The sequence below is a fragment of the Galeopterus variegatus genome, unplaced genomic scaffold, assembly GCF_000696425.1.
Source record: "Galeopterus variegatus unplaced genomic scaffold, G_variegatus-3.0.2 Scaffold420, whole genome shotgun sequence".
In the NCBI taxonomy this organism is placed as follows: Eukaryota; Metazoa; Chordata; class Mammalia; order Dermoptera; family Cynocephalidae; genus Galeopterus; species Galeopterus variegatus.
The window spans coordinates 238,442-261,979 of NW_007726531.1; the positions used below are offsets into that span (position 1 = coordinate 238,442).

Here is a 23,538-nt window from a genome sequence, read left to right on the forward strand (position 1 = left end):
AAAAAAAAAAAAAAAAAAAAAAAAAAAAAAAAAAAAAGGAATACCAGTTCCTCTAAGCTTTCCCCTTGGCATCAACGTGACATGGCTGTCCCTCCTACATCCAATCTTTTCTAGAGCCTCTCCTTTAGGCTGTGTGATGAACAACACTGTAATTAAGGTGAGCGGGTCAGAAATTTGGGGTTTGAGTCTTAGTTTTGACACTTGCTATCTATTTGTTCTTCAGCAAGTACATAACGGTTTCCTCTTCAGGAAAATAAAGGTAATTAGTGTCCATATCATAGAGCAATTATAAGGACTCATTGAAATAATGCATACAAAGTGCTAAATAGTACATGTAATAGTAATGCTCATGGCAAGCCTTTACCATATGTGTTAGTATTATTATTGTTCCAGCAATTATTATTAGCTTAATTGGTAATCAACAGTCTGTAAGTTTTGAAGCTGTAATCGGGTTGTGTTCTTTAAAATCAGTTATGTGATTCCTTAAAAGACAGGAATGAATCGTGATCAGCAAGCTGTTATCTTTCTACGCTTCTAAATCCTTTACAATACTTATCTCACAACTTTCCTAGGGAAATGGGATTGGTTTCATTTTGCACACTGTGTGAGACAAAAACATTTCCTAAATTTAGAATGGGATAATTTTCTGATTCTTATCTGAATGACCAAGAAATCAATTTATTATGAATTTTATCTATGCCATTCCAAGTATTTATTATGCACCCCTATGCTACAGGCCTTTGGGTATAAATGACAACCATGAGACTATCCTTGTTATTTGCAACCTACAGACATTTTCAGTGGTTCCTTTTGGATCAAGTCCAAACACTAACATGGCTTCTGAATTTGGCCATTGCGTAAATTATGTGTCTTCTAGAAGCTAAATGAATTTCTCTCCATTCCTCCCAAGGGCCAGGCTCTGTCCTGCTCCCAGGCTTTTGCACATGCTGGACCCTCCAACTGAAACTCTCTAATCTTTCTCCCCTGCCTCTCAGTGCATCCCCGGAGGTCACTGGAAATACCTCTGAGCTTTCAAGAGATCTCTCTGAGAATTTTTAAATTGTCTTTTCCTTTTGATGATAATCTAAAACAACTGGCATAAAAGCATATCTCTGCTCATCTGAATGACCACTTCATTACCCCATCTCTCTGCCAAATTTCAGCGTCTGTGTTTGTATTTAGGATCACAATGGTGCTTCTCTAGTATTAGCATGGACCAATGAGGAAAGAATAACGATGGACTTAATGGACAAATGATCAAATGATATGTCTGAACTTAGGGAGGGCCAGTGATAATGCAGAACACTGAGCCTTTTGTATGAACAAGATTTGGCAGAATTTGATTAAGGACCTCAGTACTATGTGAAGAGTCCATGGTCCCACCATCTGGTTTAAACCACTGCAAAACCTCCATTCTTACAGTGTATATTGAAGTCTAAAGAGTCCACACCTTAGCCATGAGGACCATAATCCTATGCAAATGATAACTTAACTTTGGTAAAATGTGAACTGTCACATCATCTGATATGTAGAGAGGCAGCAAGCCATGTGCTCAGGAACTAAGGATCTAGATCCAGATGGCTGAAGACAGAGTCCCATTTCCACTCCTCACTAGCTCTGTGACCTGAGGCAGGTAAGTGAACCTCTCTGTGCCTCATTTACTTCACCTGTAAAATGGGGATAATTGTAGCACTTACCCCATGGGGTTGCTGTTACAATTAAATGTAATCACTCAGAGTGGTGCCTAGCTTAGGAAACTCATGAGTATTTGCTACTATTGTTAAGCTGAGCAGTTAACCTGAATACTGTTGGTTTCTAGCTGCATGTATTTTGTAATTTCTTTAATTTATCGATATATTAGTGTCAAATGCCTAAGGAGTTTATATCTAGTCTTATGTTTATACATACTCAAGTAATGTTATAATAAAAAAAATTCTATACTGAGAATCTAAAAGACTCTCAACATCATGACCTAACTAATCACTACTCATTCTCCAGTTTTAGTTAACCATTGCTTCTTCCTGGAAGCCCTCCTGATCCCAACCTTGCCAGACAGGGTTCGACATCCCAGATATGTGTTCCCATATCCCACCAGCACCTGGCAATTGCTACGGCATCACACTTAGCTTGCATGATTGGAATTGCTTATTTAACCCTTTCCCCAATGGATTATAAATTCTTTGAGGGCAGGGGACTCTATAACCCCATAACTTGGCACAGTGGGTGACACTTAACAGGCCCTCAACAAATATTTAATAAATGAATGAATGTCAGAGCCAGTTATCTGCATAATCACAATCTCCCTAATTCTGCTGCAATTGAAGCAGAAGAGAACTGAGAGTATAACTGACAAGGTGGAAGGCAAAAGTAAAAGCCTAGAGATAAGTGCCCCAAACCTAAAAAAGGTAAGAAAAACCAAAGGGATTTGACACCACAGAAATTTGCATGAGCACTGAGGCAAGTTGCAGAACATGCTCTGACTTAAAGTTCGGAGAAGCAAAAAGAACAACAAAGAACATTCTCATCAAGGGCTGATAATAAGATTCGGATAAATTTATTAGAAAGTAATGATGATAAAATTTGTCATATAGAAATCTTTTCAAATACATTTAGCCATACTGTTTATGAATGAAGATGGGTTATTTTCATAAATGCTATTTGTTTTTTACTAATTTATAGAAGGAAAGGATTATTTTCCCCCTCTTTAATAAGTTTATCCTACATAAATCTACAAGGAACCCAGAAAACAGTGATTTTCTAAGGGGCTTTTAGATTTAATCTCCAATTCCTCTCCCCTTCACTGTGCTATTTTCCCCTGAGGTGGTTTCCCTCCCCCCATACACACACACACACACACACACACACACACACACACACACACACACACACACACACACACACACACACACACACACACACACACACACACACACACACACACACACACACACACACACACACACACACACACATACACAATCACTGCCTTAATGAACCACTGTTATTGAGGTGCTGTGTTTTATCTCCAAATACTGTGGTGACAAAAGAAAGCAGATGTGGCTCTTTGAGGTTGGGACAATGTTTCCCTCATCTATGTCCCTAGGACACAGCACAGCCAATGGAAGGAGAAGCTACTTGAACACCAATGCCATTTCTAGGGTACTTTTGCCACAAGGTGTGTGTTTGCATAAACTGAAAGCAAAATAATTACAAGGAAACAAACTTCATGCTTATCAAAGTAAATGGAGTTTTTTTTGTGGGGGGCATAATTTTAAGTACATATTGGGCCCACTTTATTTTTATCCCTTAAAACTGATTCAAGTCCAGAAGAAAATCAGAAATTCATGGTTGTTTGGCTAAAACTCCCCAATTAACCTAGAGTTGAAAGAAAAATACTATAACCCTAACCCTAACTGAAAATATTAACATATCACAGTGTAAAGTTGGTTTGTGCCTAGATACCGTACTTCTGCTTAATTATGATCTCTGGCTTTGGGCAGCCACGATCTGGATGGGAACTCCAACCTGATAAGAGCCTTCTGAATCCCAGCTTTAGTGCTCTTTCCACAAAACTGAGCTGCTTCTTTTAACTTGCAACTTTCCAATCAAAAAGTTCCTTTGGCTTGAAGCAAATTCCTTTCTCTTCTGAAAAGAGACACCCTATGGCTAACACTATCTGTCAGCATTCCCCTTCTCCATCAGCCCTCAGTCTCAGTCCTGTTCTTAAGCCCAAGACCTCATTTTTTCTTCCCCGGACATTTGCAAGAGACTGCCAAGTGCTCTAGTCTGGACTGCTTCCAATATTTCTGGACGGCTATCAGAGCAATCTTTCCTACTCACAAATGGGATCATTGGACACAACCTACTCTACACCCACTTGTAATTCTTTAACAGTTTCCGAATGCCTCAGAAAGGAATCCAATTCCTTAGCAGGGCAGGCAGGGTCTTTGAGATGTGGCTCTTCCTGCCTTCCCCTCATTTCTTTCCACTCTCCCCACCATCAGATGACTTGGCTTCAGGAACCCGCTTCCAACACGTGCAGACGTGTGCATCTTTACAAATGCTGTTTCCTCCTCATGGAATGGTCTTCCTTGCTTCCCCCTCTCTTTCTCCCCTCCACAATTCTGTCCACCCGCCTTTTGCTGAACTGTCACCTCTTCCTGAGGACTCGGAGAGTCAGGGTTTCCCACTAGACTGGGAGCCCAAGAAGCCACTGGAACCCAGTAACGTCCAACTGCTGAAGGTAAACCATAATATACCACAAATCTGCCAGAGGGTCCCATATTAGTCACTTCAAGCCTAGAACACCTGGCCACTGTGAATCTGATTTAAAACATGATTCCACCACAGCTTCCTCAGACCATTTAAATTTTGGCTCCTTCTCAGGCAAAATTTTCAATTCTGTTGCACAACATTTGACAAATAAAACAGAATTCCTAATATACACTGCCCTCATATTGTTCTTCTCCTAAAAATTCAGTTATTGTTACCCAGTCTCTGTGATCAAGGCTAAACTCTTTATTCAGGCATTTAAGGCCCTCTTTAATTTGATTCTACCATATCTTATTAAAGTAATAAAATAGTAATTAACATTAATTGATACTTCACTAAGTCGGGCACTGTTCAAAGAGCCTATAACAGGTATTATCTTTGTAATAACGTTAGCACATGTATTTATACAACTCACACTCATACAGATCTTTCCGTATATCACAGAGCTTTACTAGCACTCACGTCACTTCATCCTCGTAACAAATCCGTAGATAGGTTCTATTATTACTCCCATTCTCCTTGAAGCCTTTCCAGAAAACTTTCACTGCCTTTGCGCTCTCTCCTTCCCATACATTCTATGGCATACATTGTCTACGCCAAACATTTTGCCACTTAAGTCCTATTTCAGTTAGAACTTCATGATATACTATTTTGCGTTGTTCTTTGTCCTAAGTGGGCCTTGGGCCCCCAACAAAATTATGAGCTCCCTGAAGATAACCAGTTACCTCACTTCTTCAAAAATCCCCAGAGCACCCAGCATTGCAACAGGCCCATGTAGATCCTCTATGTATTTCTGTTGAATCAAAGTGCAAAAAGCAAGTTGGATTCCCCTCTCCCTGATACAGATTTCCTCCATTGTACCCTGTAACCATATCATCAAAACTCAGCAAGCAGTCTGAATAAACTCTGAATTTGCCCACTTATGCTTTATGTGTTCTGTTTAACTAACATTGAGCATTGAGAAGAACAGAATATTAGAAAGCAGAGTTAGGAATAAAGTTCAAGTCTCCTTAATTAAAGCCACCGGAATAGGCCTCATTCTAAAGTAGCTAAAAAATAAAACCAGTTCTTCCTTGCATCTATCATTAAAAGACCTTTAATTTATTTCAAATTTAATTTGTGTTTAGTATCATCGTACAGATCCACCTTAATCTGGATAAATGGGCACTGTCTACTGCATGGCAAAATCCCTTTGGCGGCATTCCCACACGAGGCAATCATTGTGCCATATTTTTGCAGTAACCTACTTGGCTGTGTCAGCTCCGCTGGTTATTAAGGTGTTAATCAAAAGCTCATGACCATATCTTGCAGCCACATGGAGAGGAGTGTTGCCATCTTTATCCACACAGTCAATTTCGCCTCCTGAAAGAGATATTTTAATACAGGATAATGCAAGGGTTTGGGTTGATTCAGATACCACATTCTATGCCAGTCATGCATGTTGACAAAATGTTGAATTTTTTTCTACTCCAGTGGGCATCTCTGCTCTGAATTGCAAGAATGTTTCTTTCTTTCTTTTTTTTTTGTCTTTTTGTCTTTTTTTGTGACCGGCAACGGATCGCAACCCTCAGTGTCGCGCCCGTACCGGACTGGGACCAGCAATGGGATCGCAACCCTCGGTGTTGCCCCTGCTCCTCGCTCAGCCAGTGAGCGGGAACCAGTCTGTATGTGGGATCCGAACCCTCAGCGGGAGCGCCACCACGCTCCCAAGCGGCGCACTGTTGCAGTGCGCCACCGGGCCGGCCCCGCAAGAATGTTTCTTAATGGGACAGGTCACCATCTGAAATCATTGTAATAATATATCTGCATCGAGGAAAGTCTATTAGAAATACTTTTGAAAAATCTTTCCATATTGTCTTATTTGAGGATCTAAAATCTTATAACTAGATTCTTGCTCTTCTGTATGTGGGATCCGAACCCTCGTATGTGGGATCCGAACCCTCAGCGGGAGCGCCACCACGCTCCCAAGCGGCGCACTGTTGCAGTGCGCCACCGGGCCGGCCCCGCAAGAATGTTTCTTAATGGGACAGGTCACCATCTGAAATCATTGTAATAATATATCTGCATCGAGGAAAGTCTATTAGAAATACTTTTGAAAAATCTTTCCATATTGTCTTATTTGAGGATCTAAAATCTTATAACTAGATTCTTGCTCTGAACTAATGATATAATCAAACTTCACAAAATGTAATTTGGAAGACATATTTAATATTAATTTTACCTGCTGAATTAAAGACCTATGTAAACCTCATGCTAATGCATAAGAACCAAAAAAAAAGGGATAGTGAATTCAGGAAAAGATTATATGTAGTTTCATTATCCAGCTTAAAATATGATGAGTAAAATGATAAAAGCATAAATTATAAACTGAAAATGCCTGCCTATACTTATAAAAATTATCACATTAATCATCTACAATTATTTTAATATTACAGTATTTTCATTTTCTTTATTTTGCCTTCTTTTTCCCTAACTTTTTATTTTACATTTCTTTCTTTCTCTCTCTTTTTCACACGTGTGTGTACATAAATATAATCGGTCTAGTTATTCATTTACTTGAGAAATTATTATTTCTCTGTTTATTTTGGTGGCTGGCCAGTACAGGGATATGAACACTCGGCCTCAGTGTTATAAGTCTGCTCTCTAACCAGCTGAGCTAAGGGGCCAGTCCCCTATCTGAGGAACCATTTAAAAATAAGCATGTTTCTCCTAAGAACAAAGACATTCTCACACATTACCACAATTCCATCATCATACCCAAGAAATTTAACATTGATATAATAATTTTATGTAATATATAGTACCTATTCCAATTTCTCCAATTATTCCCAAAATATGTTTTATAGCTCTTTTGCTGCATTTTTTTAAAAATCTGGAATCCAAAGATTCTGATAGCATTTGGTTGTCGTGTCTCTTTAGTTTCCATTAATGTAAAACAATTCTCCTGCCTTTTATTTATTTTTTTTAAGTCTCTTATGTCATTGATATTTTTGGAGGCCAAGCCAGGAGTTGTGTAGGAAGTCCTGTATTCTGGAGCTGTCTATGATTTCCTCATTATTAGATTCAGGCTAAGCATTTTGGCAAGAATGACCCAGAGCTGATGTGTGCTTGCCACTGCATCTCCTCAGTACCCACCTCGGTTGAGTCATTCTGCTGCTGGGTGATGCAAAGTATGATAACTGGCAATGGGCACGGAGTTCCAGTTTAGAAAGATGAAAATGTTCTGGAAATGGATGGCGGCAATGGTCGAACAGCAATGTGAATGTACTTAACGCCCCTGAACTGAACACTCAAAAATGGCTAAAATGGTAAATTTTATTTTATTTATATTTTCCCATAATAAAAAAAACTGATTACTTGATGAATAGGATGCCTGCCTGCTTATTCTAGTGCAAATATATCTTCTCCCCTTTGTAACTGACAAGCAGTTTATGCAGTGATACTTTGAGACTGTGCAAATATCCTATCTCCCAACAAACTTTTCTGAAACAATTTTAGCATATATGGGGTGTAGTTTGTTCAAAAGTGACCTGAATTATTTATTCTGAGTGCTTATGTTATTAATTTGATAAACAGGTTTATTTGATTCTGTTTGTTTTCAAATTTTTTTACTGGGTTTTTATTTTATTTTATTTTATTCACATGTAAAACATTGACATGTTTTGAAAGTCAAAATGATATTTTTTAAAAGCCTCACTTTCATTCCTATTCCTTCCACTTCATCCTCACCCATGTCCTATAGTCATCATTTACATTAGATTTAGTTTATGTTTCTTGTGTTTCTCTTTGCAAAAAATTTTTTTTTTTCACTTAAAAATATATCCTGGAACTCATTCCTAGAGATCGCTTCTTGGATATCATCTCATTTTTGTGCAGCTTTATTGTTTTGCATTGTGTGGATGTACTAGTTTAGTAGGTCTGCCTCCTACGGATGAGGATTTAGGCTGTAAATAACATTTTGCCACTACCAGGAATGCTGCACTGAATAACCTCAGGCATATGTTGTTTCATAATTGCCAGATGTATTTCAGAGTAAATTCCTAAAAGTGAGATTTCTGGGTCAAAGGGCAAATGAATATTTGGTTTTGTTAGATTTTTCCAAATTTCCCTCTTTAGGCACTGTGCAATTCTGCATTCCACTCAGCATGTATGAGAGTGCCTTTTCCCCACACCCTGGTCAAGCTTTTGAATATCTGCAATATGATGGGTGAGAACAGTATCTCGGTGTGGTTTTTATCTGCATTTCTGTTATCACAAGGGAACTTGAGCATCTTTTCATATATTAAAGAACCATTTGTTTATCTTTCTTTGTGAACAATTTTTCAGGACTTTACCCATTTTTCTAAATTTTGTGCATGTGTGTGTGTGTGATTTTCACTAGCTCTTAAAATATTTGGGAGATTATTCATTTATCAGTAATACATGTTACAAATATTTTTCTCCCTGGTTTTCATTTGTCTTTTGATTTATGTATGTTAGTTCTATCCTGCAAAAGATTTTTCTCTATTTTTTGGTAATTTTCAGTCTTTTATTGTATTTGGGTTTTGAGTTGTAGTTAGGAAGGTTTTCCCTGCATCCTGGTAACAAAGAAGTTAACACATGTTTTCTACCCTGGAAAGGTTTCATTTTTTTAGATTTAGACATCTGATCCATTTAGAGTTTATTTTAGTAATGGTGTGTTTGTTGGCTGACTAAATATGTGTTCCCTGAATACCTGAAAGAATCAAAATTCAAGAAAAGGGCCTGAACAAATTAATAGAGACAGATCAGTGGCTCCGAGGAGGTAGAGAAGGGAGAAATGTTGAGTGACTACTAATGGGTATAAAGTTTCTTCTGGAGATGATGAAAATGTTCTGGAATCACATAGCGGTGATGGTTATACAACATTGTGAAAATACTAAAATCCACTGAACGTGCTTTAAAATGGTGACTCTTATGGTATGTGAATTATACTTCAATTAAAGAGGAAAGGCCTGAAGGAAGCTATAGGAAAAGATAAGGAAGTAAAGGAGAGGAAAGCACACCAAGGAGGAAAAAAATACATAGTGTGTACCTATCTTAAAAGCTAATACACACTTCTGCTTTAGTAAAAGAAAACACCTGCACATCAGAGCACAGACTGTTAGTTATTCTGAGGTTCTATTTTCTATCTACCTATTTGGAAACAAATCTCTGAATCATTATGGGAAGCTGTAAGTTATTGAGTTATCAAATCATGGTCTTAGATATCAGGTATGTTAGAGTAGATTCTCATTAGAAAATTACGTTTCACAAAATAGTTTACAAATTTCCCTCAAATTTGGACCTTATTCTCATTATCAATTATATTGAGCTAAAATAAACTATATTTAAAATAAAATATACCATTATAAGTTATACTAATACTATAATGTTCAGCATATATATCTAAATTACACACACATCTATATATGCCAGAATAAGAAATGCAAAATCTTGAGAAATGTAAATATTATATGAATGGCTCTGATTCATCTAGAAAGATACATTTGTTTTAAATAACTTATTTCTGACTGAGAGAGTAATTTTCTCATCGTAGAAAATGTAGAGGGATCCAGTAAAATACAAAGAAGAAAATGGAATTCATCTATAAATTCATTGATTATCCAAGATAGTCAGTTTTAATATTCTGGAGTATATCCTTCAGTGTTGTGTGTGTGTGTGTCCATGTGTGTATATGGACATGTGTGTGTACACACACGTGTGTGTAGAATTTTCCTGTGGTTGAGATCATAGCGTAGCAAGAGTTTTTTATCCTGCTTTCTCCTAATGTTACATTACAAACACTTCCCATGCCATTATTTTTTTTCATTAATGTAACTATAAATGGCTATATAATATCAGTATCTGGAGAATTTACTTAAGTCCCCAATTAGTAGGCCCTGAAAAAAAGAGGAATGAACATATTTACAAGTAATCTTTACATTTTAGATTATCTCCTTCAGCAATATCTTTAGAAGTGGAAATACCGGATCAAAAGTATGAACATTTTTAAGGCCCTTGATAGATACTGGCAAATAGCTTTTGAGAAAGGTTGTGCCCATTTGCACTCCTATTAGCAGTCTACTTGAGCATACACCAAAAAGAAGCCATTGAGAGTCTTCTCAGATCTGGGAAAAGAGCATTAACCTCCAGGCCAGGATACTGTTTCTTGTAATAAGACCATTACAAAATTTTCATAATAATATCTGTACAGTCCTTCATTCTGATGACTTTTACTACTGGTCATTATGACCAACACCTCCCCAAGATTTGTTTTCAGCAAGCAATTTTTTTTTTTCTAGCTGGGTGTATTGGTAAAACTTAGAGTTAGTTAATAAGAATCTTTGCTACAAAGTAAAATAATTACCAAAAATGTGAGCTTGTGGAGGGGGCAAATACTTCAAAAACCATAATTAGCACAGACAAGATTTAAGATGCTTCACTCTACCACCAAGACCTCTGTGTGTAGAGTTTAACTTGAAAATCAATTTGCTGCCAGTAAGTTTGCACATTTGGGGTTTACAACTTAACAGCTGATTATAAAAAGTTAAACACTTTTTGGCTTTGTGACAAAGAAATATAAATGGCAATTTGAATACAAAAACCAATCTTTCCTTAAATCTTTGTCTTTGTGGAACAGTGGTTATTTTTAAAATGAATTGTTCAAGTAAACAGACTGTGATCATTCCTGTAAAAGGAAAAGCAACAATTACATATCATTACATATACATTCTTAAATAGAAAAATCCAGGAGTTTCTCCAGACTCAATAAAAATTCTTGATATGAAGTTGAGCTGACACACAGGTGGGGATTTCTTTAATAATTTAATTTTAGTTTACAGCGAGCATGTACTAATTTTAAAATCAGGAAAAATAATAAAATACTGTGATCTTCTAGGGACTCAAGACATAGTTCACTATGATCTGAATTTAAAAGCATCCAATTTAGATCAATTCATTTTTATGACTTGATGGGGACAGGCAGCCACTTGGTCTCCACAGATACCTCAGAGCAATCCAGGGTGCACATATCTGTCTAAAAACACAGTGATCTGCCTGAAAGGTCCAACCATGCCACTGATCCAGGGAGGTGTAGGAGGAAGATCCCCAGACTTCAGAAAAGACTTTTCCCTGGACAAACACTACATCATTCCACATCCTTCCCAGCCAAGAGACACCAAGCCTTTCTTAAGAAGCATTAGGGCCTCCAGGTTTACCAGCCTCAAACATGCCACAAATTGTGTAGAGAAAGAGAAATGTGAAAAATATTGGAAAGAATGGAATAGAGGGTCTGAGCTGATAAAGTTTCTTCTTGTTGTTGTTACTATCATTTAATAAGTCAATTTAAAACTGTAACACTGTAGATAATAATCATCTATATATGCTTTTGTTATCATTTGACATACATTTTGGGAAAACGTCGTAACTTAATGAAAAAATAAAAGATAGACTCTGTATTTGGTACTTGGAACTATGTTTTCCACTAAAGTAGGACCTGAAGGTGAGTGAATTTCTATTTTACAATCACTCCACAAACCTTTTCCATTTTTCCTTGAAAATCTTTAAGATTTACTTGGAATGCAAATTAAATATATAGCTTTACTATTCATTTGAAGCTTGCAAATTAAATGTTGGTAATTGATCATTGATAATTAAAGAAAATAATTGTGAGTTTAGAAGTATGCAGAGTGCTGGAAAAAAAGAATAATTTAATCAGGCCCCCTTGCTTGCCTGTCTGGTTGGGGGTGGTGTGGCACATTCTTTGTAAGCAAATTGTGTGTTCGGGGGTGGAGTTAATGTGCATGCGGGGTGCCGCAACTTGGCTGGCATCTGCCTCAGGCGTCCACCTGCGTGGCCATGCTCTTGAACCTATGGCTTCCAAGGACCTTTTTGCTGGTTACCTAGCTCATAGACCTGCTTGTGAGGGGTCTGGGGACCCAGCCTGGCATGTGAAGGGTTTGTGGCCCAGTCTGTGAATGGGCTTGAGGGGTCTGTGAGTACCAGACCCAGCCCTAGCTCAACAATTGGCCCAGTTGGCAGGATTATAAGCAGGTAAAAGAGCTCAACACAGAGCATGTCAGAAGGAATAATTAATCAGCATTACCTAAGCATTCATCTGAAATTAGTTTTTCATTGCACAAACAAGAATAGTCATCTTATTAAGTTGCCTCGGAAGGACTGTGAGCCAAAAGGTCAAAAATCTCATGTTGAGTTATCCTAACCTAGCACTTGACTCTTCCTTTTCAAACTATTTATTTTTAAAGCTTCGGTGAAAAAAACACTGTTTCTGAACTTTTGCAACCTGCTGGACAGCCTCTGAGGCAGCTGCCTGAAGCAAATGGTTGGCTCAAAAGCCTCGTGGTGCAGACTGTGTCAGATCCTTTCCTGTCTGGCTTGACAGCGCAGCTTCAGACAACAAACAACGGGAATGCACAGCAGAGGTAGTTTGCTCACGTACTCAAAAAGGGAAGAGTATTTTTTTTTTAATCACTGTCTTACCAAAGCTGAATGACTCTGGAAAAACAAAGTCATTATGAAGAGCTAATAACGCTGAATAGAGAGCAGTCAGGGAAGCAGAGAAATGCTTTACAAAGTCCAAACACCCCCAGGGGATCGAACAAAACAAACAAACACAAAGAACGTGTTCCTGATAGCACGTGCAGTTGGTTCAGGGAGACGAAAGGTGTCCCCACATGGGGACATCAGCACCCCAGCTCTAGAAGACGGAGGGGCTTCTGCTGTGCTGTGATCCCCCTCGCAACACCAGGCCCTCGGCGTGAGCTTCTGGAGAAGGAGGGGCCCGGCAGCAGCCCAGGATTTTTCCCAGAAGGAAGCCAACCAAAAGAAGAGAGAAGAGAACTCCTTATTCTTCTCCCCAAAGGCATTTTCTAAAATGTCAGATGGAAGAACTTGCAGTTCTCACATGTGTGATGAAAGCAAAGAACTGTCTGCTGCGAGAAGAGAACTCCGGGTCATCCACACACAGGGACAACTCTATTTCAAATAGAAGCCACTCTTAGAACAGACTTCAAGTTTAAAAGAAATTGTTTGAAACATCGTTGTTCTTGCAGAGATCATGTGCAAGTGGCTGAGGTTTCAGTCTCTGATAGTAGACTGCCTATGTTCTGATCCCTGTTCCTCAACATACTGCCTGTGTTTCCCAACACAAGTGACAACCTCTCTGCCTTGGTTTCCCCATTTTTGACATGGAGACAATGAGAGTATCTCTTTCTCACAGGGTGGTTGAAAGGATTTATATGGGGTGTTTAGCCAAGTGCCTATGCTAAATACTAAATATTGGTTTAGTGTGAATACTAAACCGATGTTAGCTTTATCATTATATACAACAGGCTATGTGTTGTAGCCACTATATCTTCTATGATTCAGGCCACTGGACCTCACCCAAACCACAAGCAAGATGCCAGGCCAACGAAGAATGAGACAGGCTCTGGAGCAAAGATCCCTTGATCACAGAGGATAAGAGATAGAGTCTCTTTCAGGTCTTCCCCCAACTCAAAATCTAGCAAGAATGTCCAGGGAGGGCGTGGAAGTCTTCAAGCCCACAGGGTGATGCCTGGAAAAGTCAAAGCAGCCAGCAGCCTCCTGGGACTGTTATAAGCATGCTAGCAGGACCAAAGGGAGACGGGTCATTGCCTTGATTCAAAGGAAATGGCCAGTATGGTCAGACACACGGGGATGAATCTATAGGAAGGCAGTGCTTATAAGGAGAGTAACTGTTCTCTCTCCAACCTTGTCTCTGGTGCTTGAGATTGCTCTAACAAGGAACAAAACTTCTTATGCCACAGAGCTAAGGCCCATTGATCAAATTCATATTAAATTTTTTTTTTAAGTTTTGTTTGTTTTAGAGGGGGTGGACAGTGTTTCTGGAAAACAGCTGAAAAATACAGTGGGATGAGAGAGGTGTTCAAAAGAGAGAGACTAGTGTCACCAACCCTGTTTGTTTATACCCAGCAAAAAAAAAAAAAAAAAAAAAAAAAATTAAAGTGCCCCTTCCAATAAAATGAATATCAAAAAAGGAAAGGTCCATATTGAAAATTACAAATAATGAGTATTTTGCAGTTAATTTCCTTTTTACCTTCCTTGTTCCCTAAAAACTTGTTAAGATTTCTTTCTCCCTACAGCTTTACTGAAATGTTTATAAATTTCCTTTGCTTTGCCACAGATATTTTGCTTCCGAAGCATAATTTCACTGGCTGGTCTTCCATCCAAATGTCAAATGACTTTTTAGTTTTATGACAAATGACTTTTTAGTTTTATGACTTGAGTGCTTAAGATATAACTTAGTGCCACTAACAATCCAAGTGCGTGCCATCCAAAATTCTTTTTTTTTTTTTTCCTTTTTGTCTTTTTTCGTGTCCGGCAACGGATCGCAGTCTGTATGTGGGGTCCGAACCCTCGGCGGGAGCGCCGCCACGCTTCCCAAGCGGCGCACTGCAGCAGTGCGCCACTGGGCCGGCCCCAAAATTCTTATAGATGAGAAAAATATAGGTCCAAGAAAATTGATTAATATCAGAATTTTGCAAAGTAGAAATGTAGATCAACTAAAAATAGTTTAGAAACAGCTGAACGGCCCTGAAATGTCAGCTTAAGGTCTGGACTAAACTGGTTTCTTTGGAATCGTGTCTAAGATTTGCTAAAATAACAGAAGTTGTGCTGTCAAAGTCAATCCACTCAGAGATACTGGCCATGACCCACTATTAGTAATGTGAACTGTGATGGGAAGTGATGCACCCCAGTACTTTTGGCTTCAGAGACAACCTGATGCTTCAAGTCTACCTTTGTTGAGCCTGGAAAATTACTGTATTATGTGGCTTTCCAAGGTCTTGTTGAGCCTGTGATTTTACAACCCTTTATATCACATACCTACTTGCTTTTGCTCTGAGTCACCTCATTTTTCCTACCTTTGCCCAAGTAGCTTAATGAGTTTTAAGTTAGGAAACTATAGTGAATTCCAAAAATCTTAACATACTTCAGATTTGCTGCTAGAAAATATATGCTACTTACCTTTATTAGTTTCAGAGTGAAAAGTACAGGATCATGGGCCTATATAAGTACATGGTTCCCATTTTCAAAGCTCACATGTTCTTTGCCTGACTGGGAATTGTTTGTGGCTTTATGTTCTCAATACTTTGATGGATGTCAATGATACGTCTGATAAAGAGCTTTTAGCAAAAATGTCAAAGGATTGGGCCGGCCCGGTGGTGCACTCAGTAGAGTGCGGCGCTTGGGAGCACGGCGGCACTCCCGCCGAGGGTTCGGATCCCATATAGAGACCGGTCCGCTCACTGGTTGAGTGCGGTGCGGGCGCGACACCGAGGGTTGCGATCCCGTTACCGGTCACGGAAAAAGACAAAAAGGAAAAAAAATGTCAAAGGATTGGGCCGGCCCGGTGGTGCACTCAGTAGAGTGCGGCGCTTGGGAGCACGGCGGCACTCCCGCCGAGGGTTCGGATCCCATATAGAGACCGGTCCGCTCACTGGTTGAGTGCGGTGCGGGCGCGACACCGAGGGTTGCGATCCCGTTACCGGTCACGGAAAAAGACAAAAAGGAAAAAAAATGTCAAAGGATTGTGTAAATCCATGCTCACTAAAACTCCAAAACAGAGCAGCAACTTTCATTTAGATGACTGACAGCCAAAATCAGTCAAACCAAGAAATTCTTCAAATAGAAACACGACTGAAACATCTCTCTTACCATTTTGAATGAGGGTTTGTGACCGTGTGAACCTTCCATGAACAGCTGTCATGTGAAGTGGACTTTTGCCATCTTTACTCTAAAAAAAAGAGAAAGAAAGAAACAATGGAGGTGCTCATGAGCCAGTGACATCCATCTGAAATATCACTGACAATGCCCTGAAAACACCAATTTAATTTTTTTTAAGTATGATCAACAATTACAAGAGGCAAAGATCATTTTGAAAGAAAGAGATAAAATGGATATGACTTTTCAAGTTACTGCATAACATCACACTTTAAAGAAACTTAGAGAAACAATCATCAAAAGCATATTTTTCCTCTCCTGTGATATACTGACAAAGGAGGTTTCCTTCAAGGTATGTTTTTTTCAACTTTTATCTATAGTTCACACACACAAAAACAAATGAGGTGTTAATTTGCATGGTCCTGTTTGACCTAAAGTTGACTAACCTGCTGTAAATCACAGCAACTCTCAAAATTCACCTGGAACCTTCCATCATTCCCTACATTACATTTCCATAGAAAAACAACACTTTTGTTTGTTCCAAAAGAGAATCTCTTGCTTCACTTAACTCATTAGAAATCACAGGATTAAAGCATGCAACTGTTTAGCAACTTGTCATTTTAATGATCAGATGGAAACGTGCAGAATTTATACATCTCTTACTATTTGTGATATAAATTATGAAACTTCCTGGCATATATTAAATCAAAATATGGAAAATGTACAGAATCTATATACTGATCATCATTGTGCCAAATACCAAAGTCCTACATATTTAATTAAGAAATAGTCATTTATAGAAGTTCTTCTGAAAATAGTCGGGCCCAAAAAAAAACATTACTATTACTTTAGACCAAAAGTACCCCCAATAGAGAGAATGTATTTTCATTCAAATACTGTGTTTTTTTTAAAAGAAACTATGTAATACTGATTTTTCTACGTTCCAGGAGAAACATTTTTCTAAGGTTAAAAATATGAAGTTTCAAAAATGCATGTTCAATTTTGTGATGAAACCCAAATCTTTGTGCTTCATAATGACTCTTTGTTTTAGAAATTCCACACTGGAAAACAATCATTTAAATAAGTATTTCTTAGAGTAGACCAAAGATTACCTACATCTGAATCACCGAGGGTTCTTATTGGAGATATGAATTCTGTGCCCTAACACAGACCTGTTGAATTGGAATTGGGGTAAGGAGGTCCCCATTTCTAACTTGCACAACACACGAAAGTTCAAGAGCCATGGCTTTAGACTGTGAGCTAAAATAGTTTATAAAACCACAAAGTTTTAGCAGAAGACTTTTAACTATATCCTGTAAGTCTGTTCCTCAGAAAGAAGGAAAAAATTATACACAGTCTATGCCAAGGGAAAATTTAATCAAAGCAGTAACTGCATCTTGATTGAAAAACATATAGTTAAAAGTTCTCGGGTAGATGGGAAAAAATTAGAAACAGTAGAATCCTCTCTCCATCTTATGTGACCATAACATGAATCAGAAAAGACTGAGAAAGGAGGATGAAAGTAAGCTTGAAGGTTTCCTAGAAATAATATTATTAGAGAAAAAAGATATCTCAATCAAGAGAATGAGGAGATGTCATCATCACTGATCACAGACAGACAGTGGGAGAGAGTTTCTAAAAGTCATCTGACTCTAGAAATTGGTCCTGGCTGTCAGAACTTCAGGAAGTTCAAAGGACTGAAAAGCCTGGGAACCATTCTGGAATAAGGGTTTAAAACATACCTTTCCAATAAAAAAGTGATGACAGTCCCAGACTGTTAAGGAGAGAGAAGGCAGAAATTACAGAGTTGACATTAACTTGTCCCTAGGTGGTGCTATTTCTTTAAATTTTGCTCCAGTATTTTCTCTTAAATTTAATATGAAAATATAAGTAATCCTGATGTCATTAAATATACATAAAGTTATAAATACTCCAGTGTTTAGAAAATATATTCATAAATATTTAACCAAGCATTTTCCATGCCTAGAAGAGCTTACAGGCTTTATCAAGCAGTAACCACCAACTTGGTGGTATCTATCTAAGTTGTAGGCAGAGCCAAAGCAGAAGTGAATGGGGTTTCTGTAGTGTGCAGAGTGCAAAGCTGGCCCCATTTCAGGGATAACAAACCACACCCTTCTTCTTTTATGCTTGTGGTTCTGGTAAAGGGACAAATAAATAGAGATGAACAAAGTTAGGTAAAAAGCAAAGGACAGGTATATGGTGTCAGTGGTAACGTTTGCTTCAATTCTGTCCTTGAAGATCTTTGGCTGAGTTCATCTACCACTGAGTCAAGCCCATAGCTGATTTTGTTTTTGTCATAAGGATATAGGTGGCAGAGGTGGGAGAGGTGGGAACAGGAAGCATTAAGAGAATCATGACAGCAATTTGGGGGCAGTTTTGACTACATGGTGTGGGTGTAAAAGGGAGCTCATTATTTCAAAAAGCCAACACAGCTCAAAAGGATAATACTTTTTATTTAGACTTTAAAAGTTAGAACTCAGAATATTCAGGTTGAGACTAGGGATCCTACTGAGGTTCATTATCTGTCAGAGAAATTTTTCACCTGGGAGACTTGGCTGTTGCTGCCGCTCCTTGAACTTCAGACAAGGATAAAACATTCCTTGCATTTTCAAAGGAGAGGATATGTTCAATTCTTCCATTTATTCAATGATTCGCTTTTATAAAAACTTTTCTTAATTTCTAAATTCCCCCATTTAGGGGGTTGACATTTTTGTTATTAAAGCTCTCCTACTAATTTAGGCACTGCCAAGCCCTAAGTCACTAAGAATATTTTATGACAAATAGGAGGATGAAGAATATTTTATGACACATATGAGTACTCTTTCAGGGCAGAACTCAACATTGCCCAAGGAAGATTAATCCTTAAACTGAACTGAGTGTTTCCATTTTCTTGACCACCATTCTCCTCAGAAATCCATTCATTCTTTTCTTCCATTCCTAACACCTTCTTTCCTCAACCTCCAACATCCCACAAGCCTTTTCTAAACTTATAGACATTGTTACTCCCTGGGGATTTGAAAGCATTATGTTCCTTGCGGCATGATGCCCCCTGGAGTGACATAAATCACTGGTCCTACTGAAGGCAACAAAGCCTCTGTGGATAACACTAAGGCCAGCCAGGGGGCGGGGGTGTCAAGTATAGTCAGAAACCCAATAAGCTTCCTAATTCAGTGGAAGAGCCACCTACAATACAGCCATGCATCGCTTATCAACAGGCATACATTCTGAGAAAATCATCATTAGGTGATTTTGTCATTGTGTGAACATCGTAGCGTGTACTTACACAAACCTAGATGGTAGAGCCTAGTACACACCTAGACTACAGGGTGTGTGGTAGGAGCCTATGGTCCTAGGCTACAAACCTGTACAGCATGTTACTGTACTGAACACTGTAGGCAACTGTGGCACAAGGGCAAGTATTTGTGTGTCTAAACAGACCTAAATATAGCAAAGGTACAGTGAAAATACAGTGTAAAAGATTAAAAATGGTACACCTGTAAAGGGCACTTACCATGAATGGAGCTTACAGGACTGGAAGTTGCTCTGGGCAGGTCAGTGAGTGAGGGGTGAGTGAATGTGAAGGCCTAGAGCATTACCGTGCACTCCTGTAGACTCGACAACACTGTACACTTAGGCTATGCTAAATTTAGTTTTTAAAAGTGATTGCACTACAATGTCACAACATGTTACTAGAGAATAGAAACTAGCTACAATGTTACTAGAGAATAGGAATTTTTCAGCTCCATTACAGTCTTATGGGACCACTGTCATATATGTGGTCTGTCGTTGACCAAAATGTTGTTAGGAGGCTCATGATTGTACTGGTTTGAAAATGCCACAACAGTTCAATTTGTTTTGTTTTGTTTTATTTCAAATGGTTCTAAAGGCCAGGGATGGTATGTGGCTAGCTCAGTCATTCATTCTTCTCCTTCCTCACTTTCTCTCCAAAGTTCCAAGTGCCATGCCCTGATCACTGCTTACTCTTGCCTATTCCGGTTTTCACCTTCAACTTCTGCAATACAACCCATTCTAGAATTTGGTCCTGTTACATGCAAAGAAGAGAACCAGTCCACTTTTTCAGAAATGTGATGGGCTTCAGCTCCAGTATCTTAGAGCTAAATGATCTCAGGGCCCATGGACGGAAAAGAATTCAGACCATGGGCAGCTAAATGTTAGTGACAAGGAGGTAGGCATCCTGGCAATGGTAATCTCTGAGTCTATCTGCCTAAGTCATATCCAGCATGACTATGTGTACAGTGCCATTATTGTTTACTTGTAGTGCTTGCAAAAAGAGTCTTGAGATGCTGCAGAAATTACAATGTGGTCTGTGACAGAGATGAAAAATCTTTTTATGCTTTCTTATGCTCTTGCTATTTGCAAATTACAAGTGAACCTGATAGAGATTATTTTATAAAGTATTGTATCTTTATTATTTTATCACAATTAGACTAATATTACAAAGTCAAAGACAGGGCCATGGTCAATCTAAGCAAAATGAGGGGACTGCAAAATGTGTGCAGAACACATACCCTCCTCCTCTTTCCACCAATCTTGTAATTGCTCATGAAGACATCACTTTTGGTATTTTGTTAGAATAGAGGAAAACAAAGTAAATATGTGGGTGTGTGAACTGGCTGCATTTCAATACGCTGTTTCCCTAAAACTTTGGAAAATCTAAAATTGTCTTGCAATCTACAAACACTCAAAATCCAAGGAGCACTGTGGTAGGGAGAGATAACAACTTTAATTAGAAAGATACTTACAGAGTCAGAAAGGGTGGCTCTACAAAAATATTAGATGATCCGTGCATCCAGAGAGCATCTGGAGCAACCAAGGAGGACTCAAAGGGAATTAGAAGTCAGAGGACGTGGTAGGGAAATGGAGGAAGAAGGCTAGATTTGATTCAAAGTACCACTTGCACAGATTAGGTAATACATAAATGCAAGTCTCAGATTTTTTAAATTGCATTTCTTTTGTTCTATTTATGATGAGCAGACAATAGGAAAAAATAAATATTAAAATTAAGTAACTATGCTTCTCAGGTCCATTTTGTGGGAGGGAAGAGAAGACTGCCATAAACCAGTATACCACAGAGGTGAAGTCCCTTGTCCAATCTGAACTGACCACTAGCCAGTAAACTGGAAGAAGCAGGCAGATGTGCCACACAGTGGCCTTCTGGCCTCGGGCATCAGGTACACTGGGAACGTCAGTGGCATGTTTTACAGAGGTAATGGAAAATGTCAGACACCCCTGTGAATTCAGTAAGTGGAAGTTGGTGAAGAGACCTACTTTACTTAACTTCAATAATTCTCCTTCCTTTAGAGGATTTACAGGATGTCCCTCAGACACCAGGATGGCAAGACAGATGTCCACAGTCTTGGGGACATTGATGGTTTGGCCACCAGTGGGCTTTCTGCCCTCTTGCCACCATCCTCTGCAACTTCAACCCCACAGGAAGACTCTTTGCCCACCATAGGCTACAATTCCTTGGTCTCTTCAATGCCCCTAAAGACCTTCATCTTACCTATTCTAGGGACCTTGGAAGGGCTCCACTTACAAGATCTGGAACTCGGAAACTCTTCAGTTATCCTACTTTTTCATGTCTGCCTGCTTCCCACCTTCATGAGGACACTACACTCCCTTCATTTCCTTCCTCTCTTCTCTACCTCTTCTTTTTTCATCCCTTTCTCTGGCTCTTCCTCCTTATCCTAATGGTAAAGTGCTACTTGAGTCCTCCCTGCCCTTCTCTACTCATGTTGCATGAACTCTCTCCTTGGGTGATCTCATCCTTTTCTATTTTCAACCATCCCCTTTATGTGAATGAGGCAACCTAAACTTTTCCTTCTATTCTGTACTGCTCTTTCATGCTAGAGTCTCACATTTTCCACTGTTGGGTTTCTCAGACTGGCTGTACCAAAGACTCAAAATCAGCTTCTCAAAAACTGAACTCAGTTTTACCTCCTAGGCCTGCTCTTCCTCCTGACATCCCTCTTAATGAATATTAATAAGAATATTCATTTATTGAGTGCTTACCATGTGGCAGACACTGTTCTATGAAATTTATGTGCAGTAACTCCATTTAATCCTCACAACAGTTCCATGAAGAAGATCCTATTATTTCCCTAATTTTACAGATAAACAATCTGAGGCACATAGAGCAGTTGTTTGTGATTATTACATAGTTACTGAAAGTCAAGGCTAGGACTGAAATCTAGTCTGGAGCCCCAGCACTGAACACTTAACCACTATGCTGTACTACTTCCCTTCACCAGATCTCAGTCCTAATGCTCATCTTCAACTCCACATCTCTTGTCCTGCTCAGTCCTGTGGATTTTCTTTCTGCAAAGCCTCCCCTTTCAGTTGGCTCCTCTCTGTGTCCCTGTCCTCGTTACCTAGGCCAGTTTGATTGACTTCCAGTTTCCCTCTAGTCATCCCCTCTCTAGGTCCAAAATGAAAATAGCTTTTTGTTCTTCTTCTGGCTATAAAAATTATTCATGCCCATTGTGTCACAATTAGAGATAAAAACAAATATATGATAAAGAAATTAAAAACCCAAATCATAATTTTGTCTCTCTGCAGTGATAATTATGCTCGCATATAGGTACATACTCCAGATATTTCTCTCTCTATGTATATATACAGACACATAACTTTTTAAGATTAAAAATGAAATCATGTTTATTTATTTCATTTTATTTTTTTCATTGATAACACTGGGTATTATAATTCTTTTTGATATTTTTCAACCTTAAAGGCAAATATATATTTTTGCATTAGTTTGCATTTTTCTAATTTCTAGTGATACTGATTATTTTTTCATGGACTTAATGGATACTGTATTCTCTCTCTTGCGATTTGCCTTTGTGTATATTTTCTAGTAGGTTATCAGACTTTTTCTTATTTATTTGTATGAGCTCTTTATATATTAAGCATATTAAATTTTCATTTATCAGGTACATTGCAAAAAATTTCCCTGAGTTCTTCCTATTTCAATTTTGTTTATGTTAGAGTTTGTATTTTTTTTTTTTTATTTTGGTCATAAAAATTTGGTTAAATTTTTATGTAGTTATATATACAATTTTTTTCCTTTATGTTTCCTTCCTTTGGTGTTGTTTCAAATGCTCAGGCCTGATCATATGACCTCTACACTAATTACTGGCCCCGCAGATTAGAGAAACCCAAACTCCTTAGCCAGTAGATGAGCCTTCTTTCTTGGTAGTATCACATTTCAGCTTATTTCTGGTTCTTCTCTTTCATACAATTTATACTCTATTCAATCACAATCAATTGCTATTCTGAAAATGTGTCCCTCTTTCACCACTTTTAGAAATAATGAGAAAAAACATAAAGATTTTGATAGTGAATAGAGAAGGTCATTAAACTAGATTGATATTCTTGAGATTAAAACATGGAAATCATAACTTCTCGAAATCAGAGACAGAATACATTAGGACCTTGCTTCAGGATTCCTGAGTACTTGAAAGAAGGGAATCTGAGGATGAGTGAAAGGCCTCCTGCTGCAGG

The 23,538-nt window shown here is 38.4% G+C and overlaps 1 protein-coding gene across 2 annotated transcripts in view; it reads right to left on the minus strand.

Moving 5' to 3' along the window:
- ANKRD44 (ankyrin repeat domain 44) overlaps positions 1-23,538 on the minus strand; it is a 183,692-nt gene that overhangs the window by 94,882 nt on the left and 65,272 nt on the right. For both annotated transcript variants that reach the window (XM_008568521.1, XM_008568520.1), the window contains exons 8-9: positions 15,988-16,066; positions 5,520-5,634 (exon numbers count right to left, since the gene is read on the minus strand). In XM_008568521.1, coding sequence (XP_008566743.1) covers positions 5,520-5,634; positions 15,988-16,066 — 194 coding nt within the window. The remainder of the gene's footprint in view (positions 1-5,519; positions 5,635-15,987; positions 16,067-23,538) is intronic.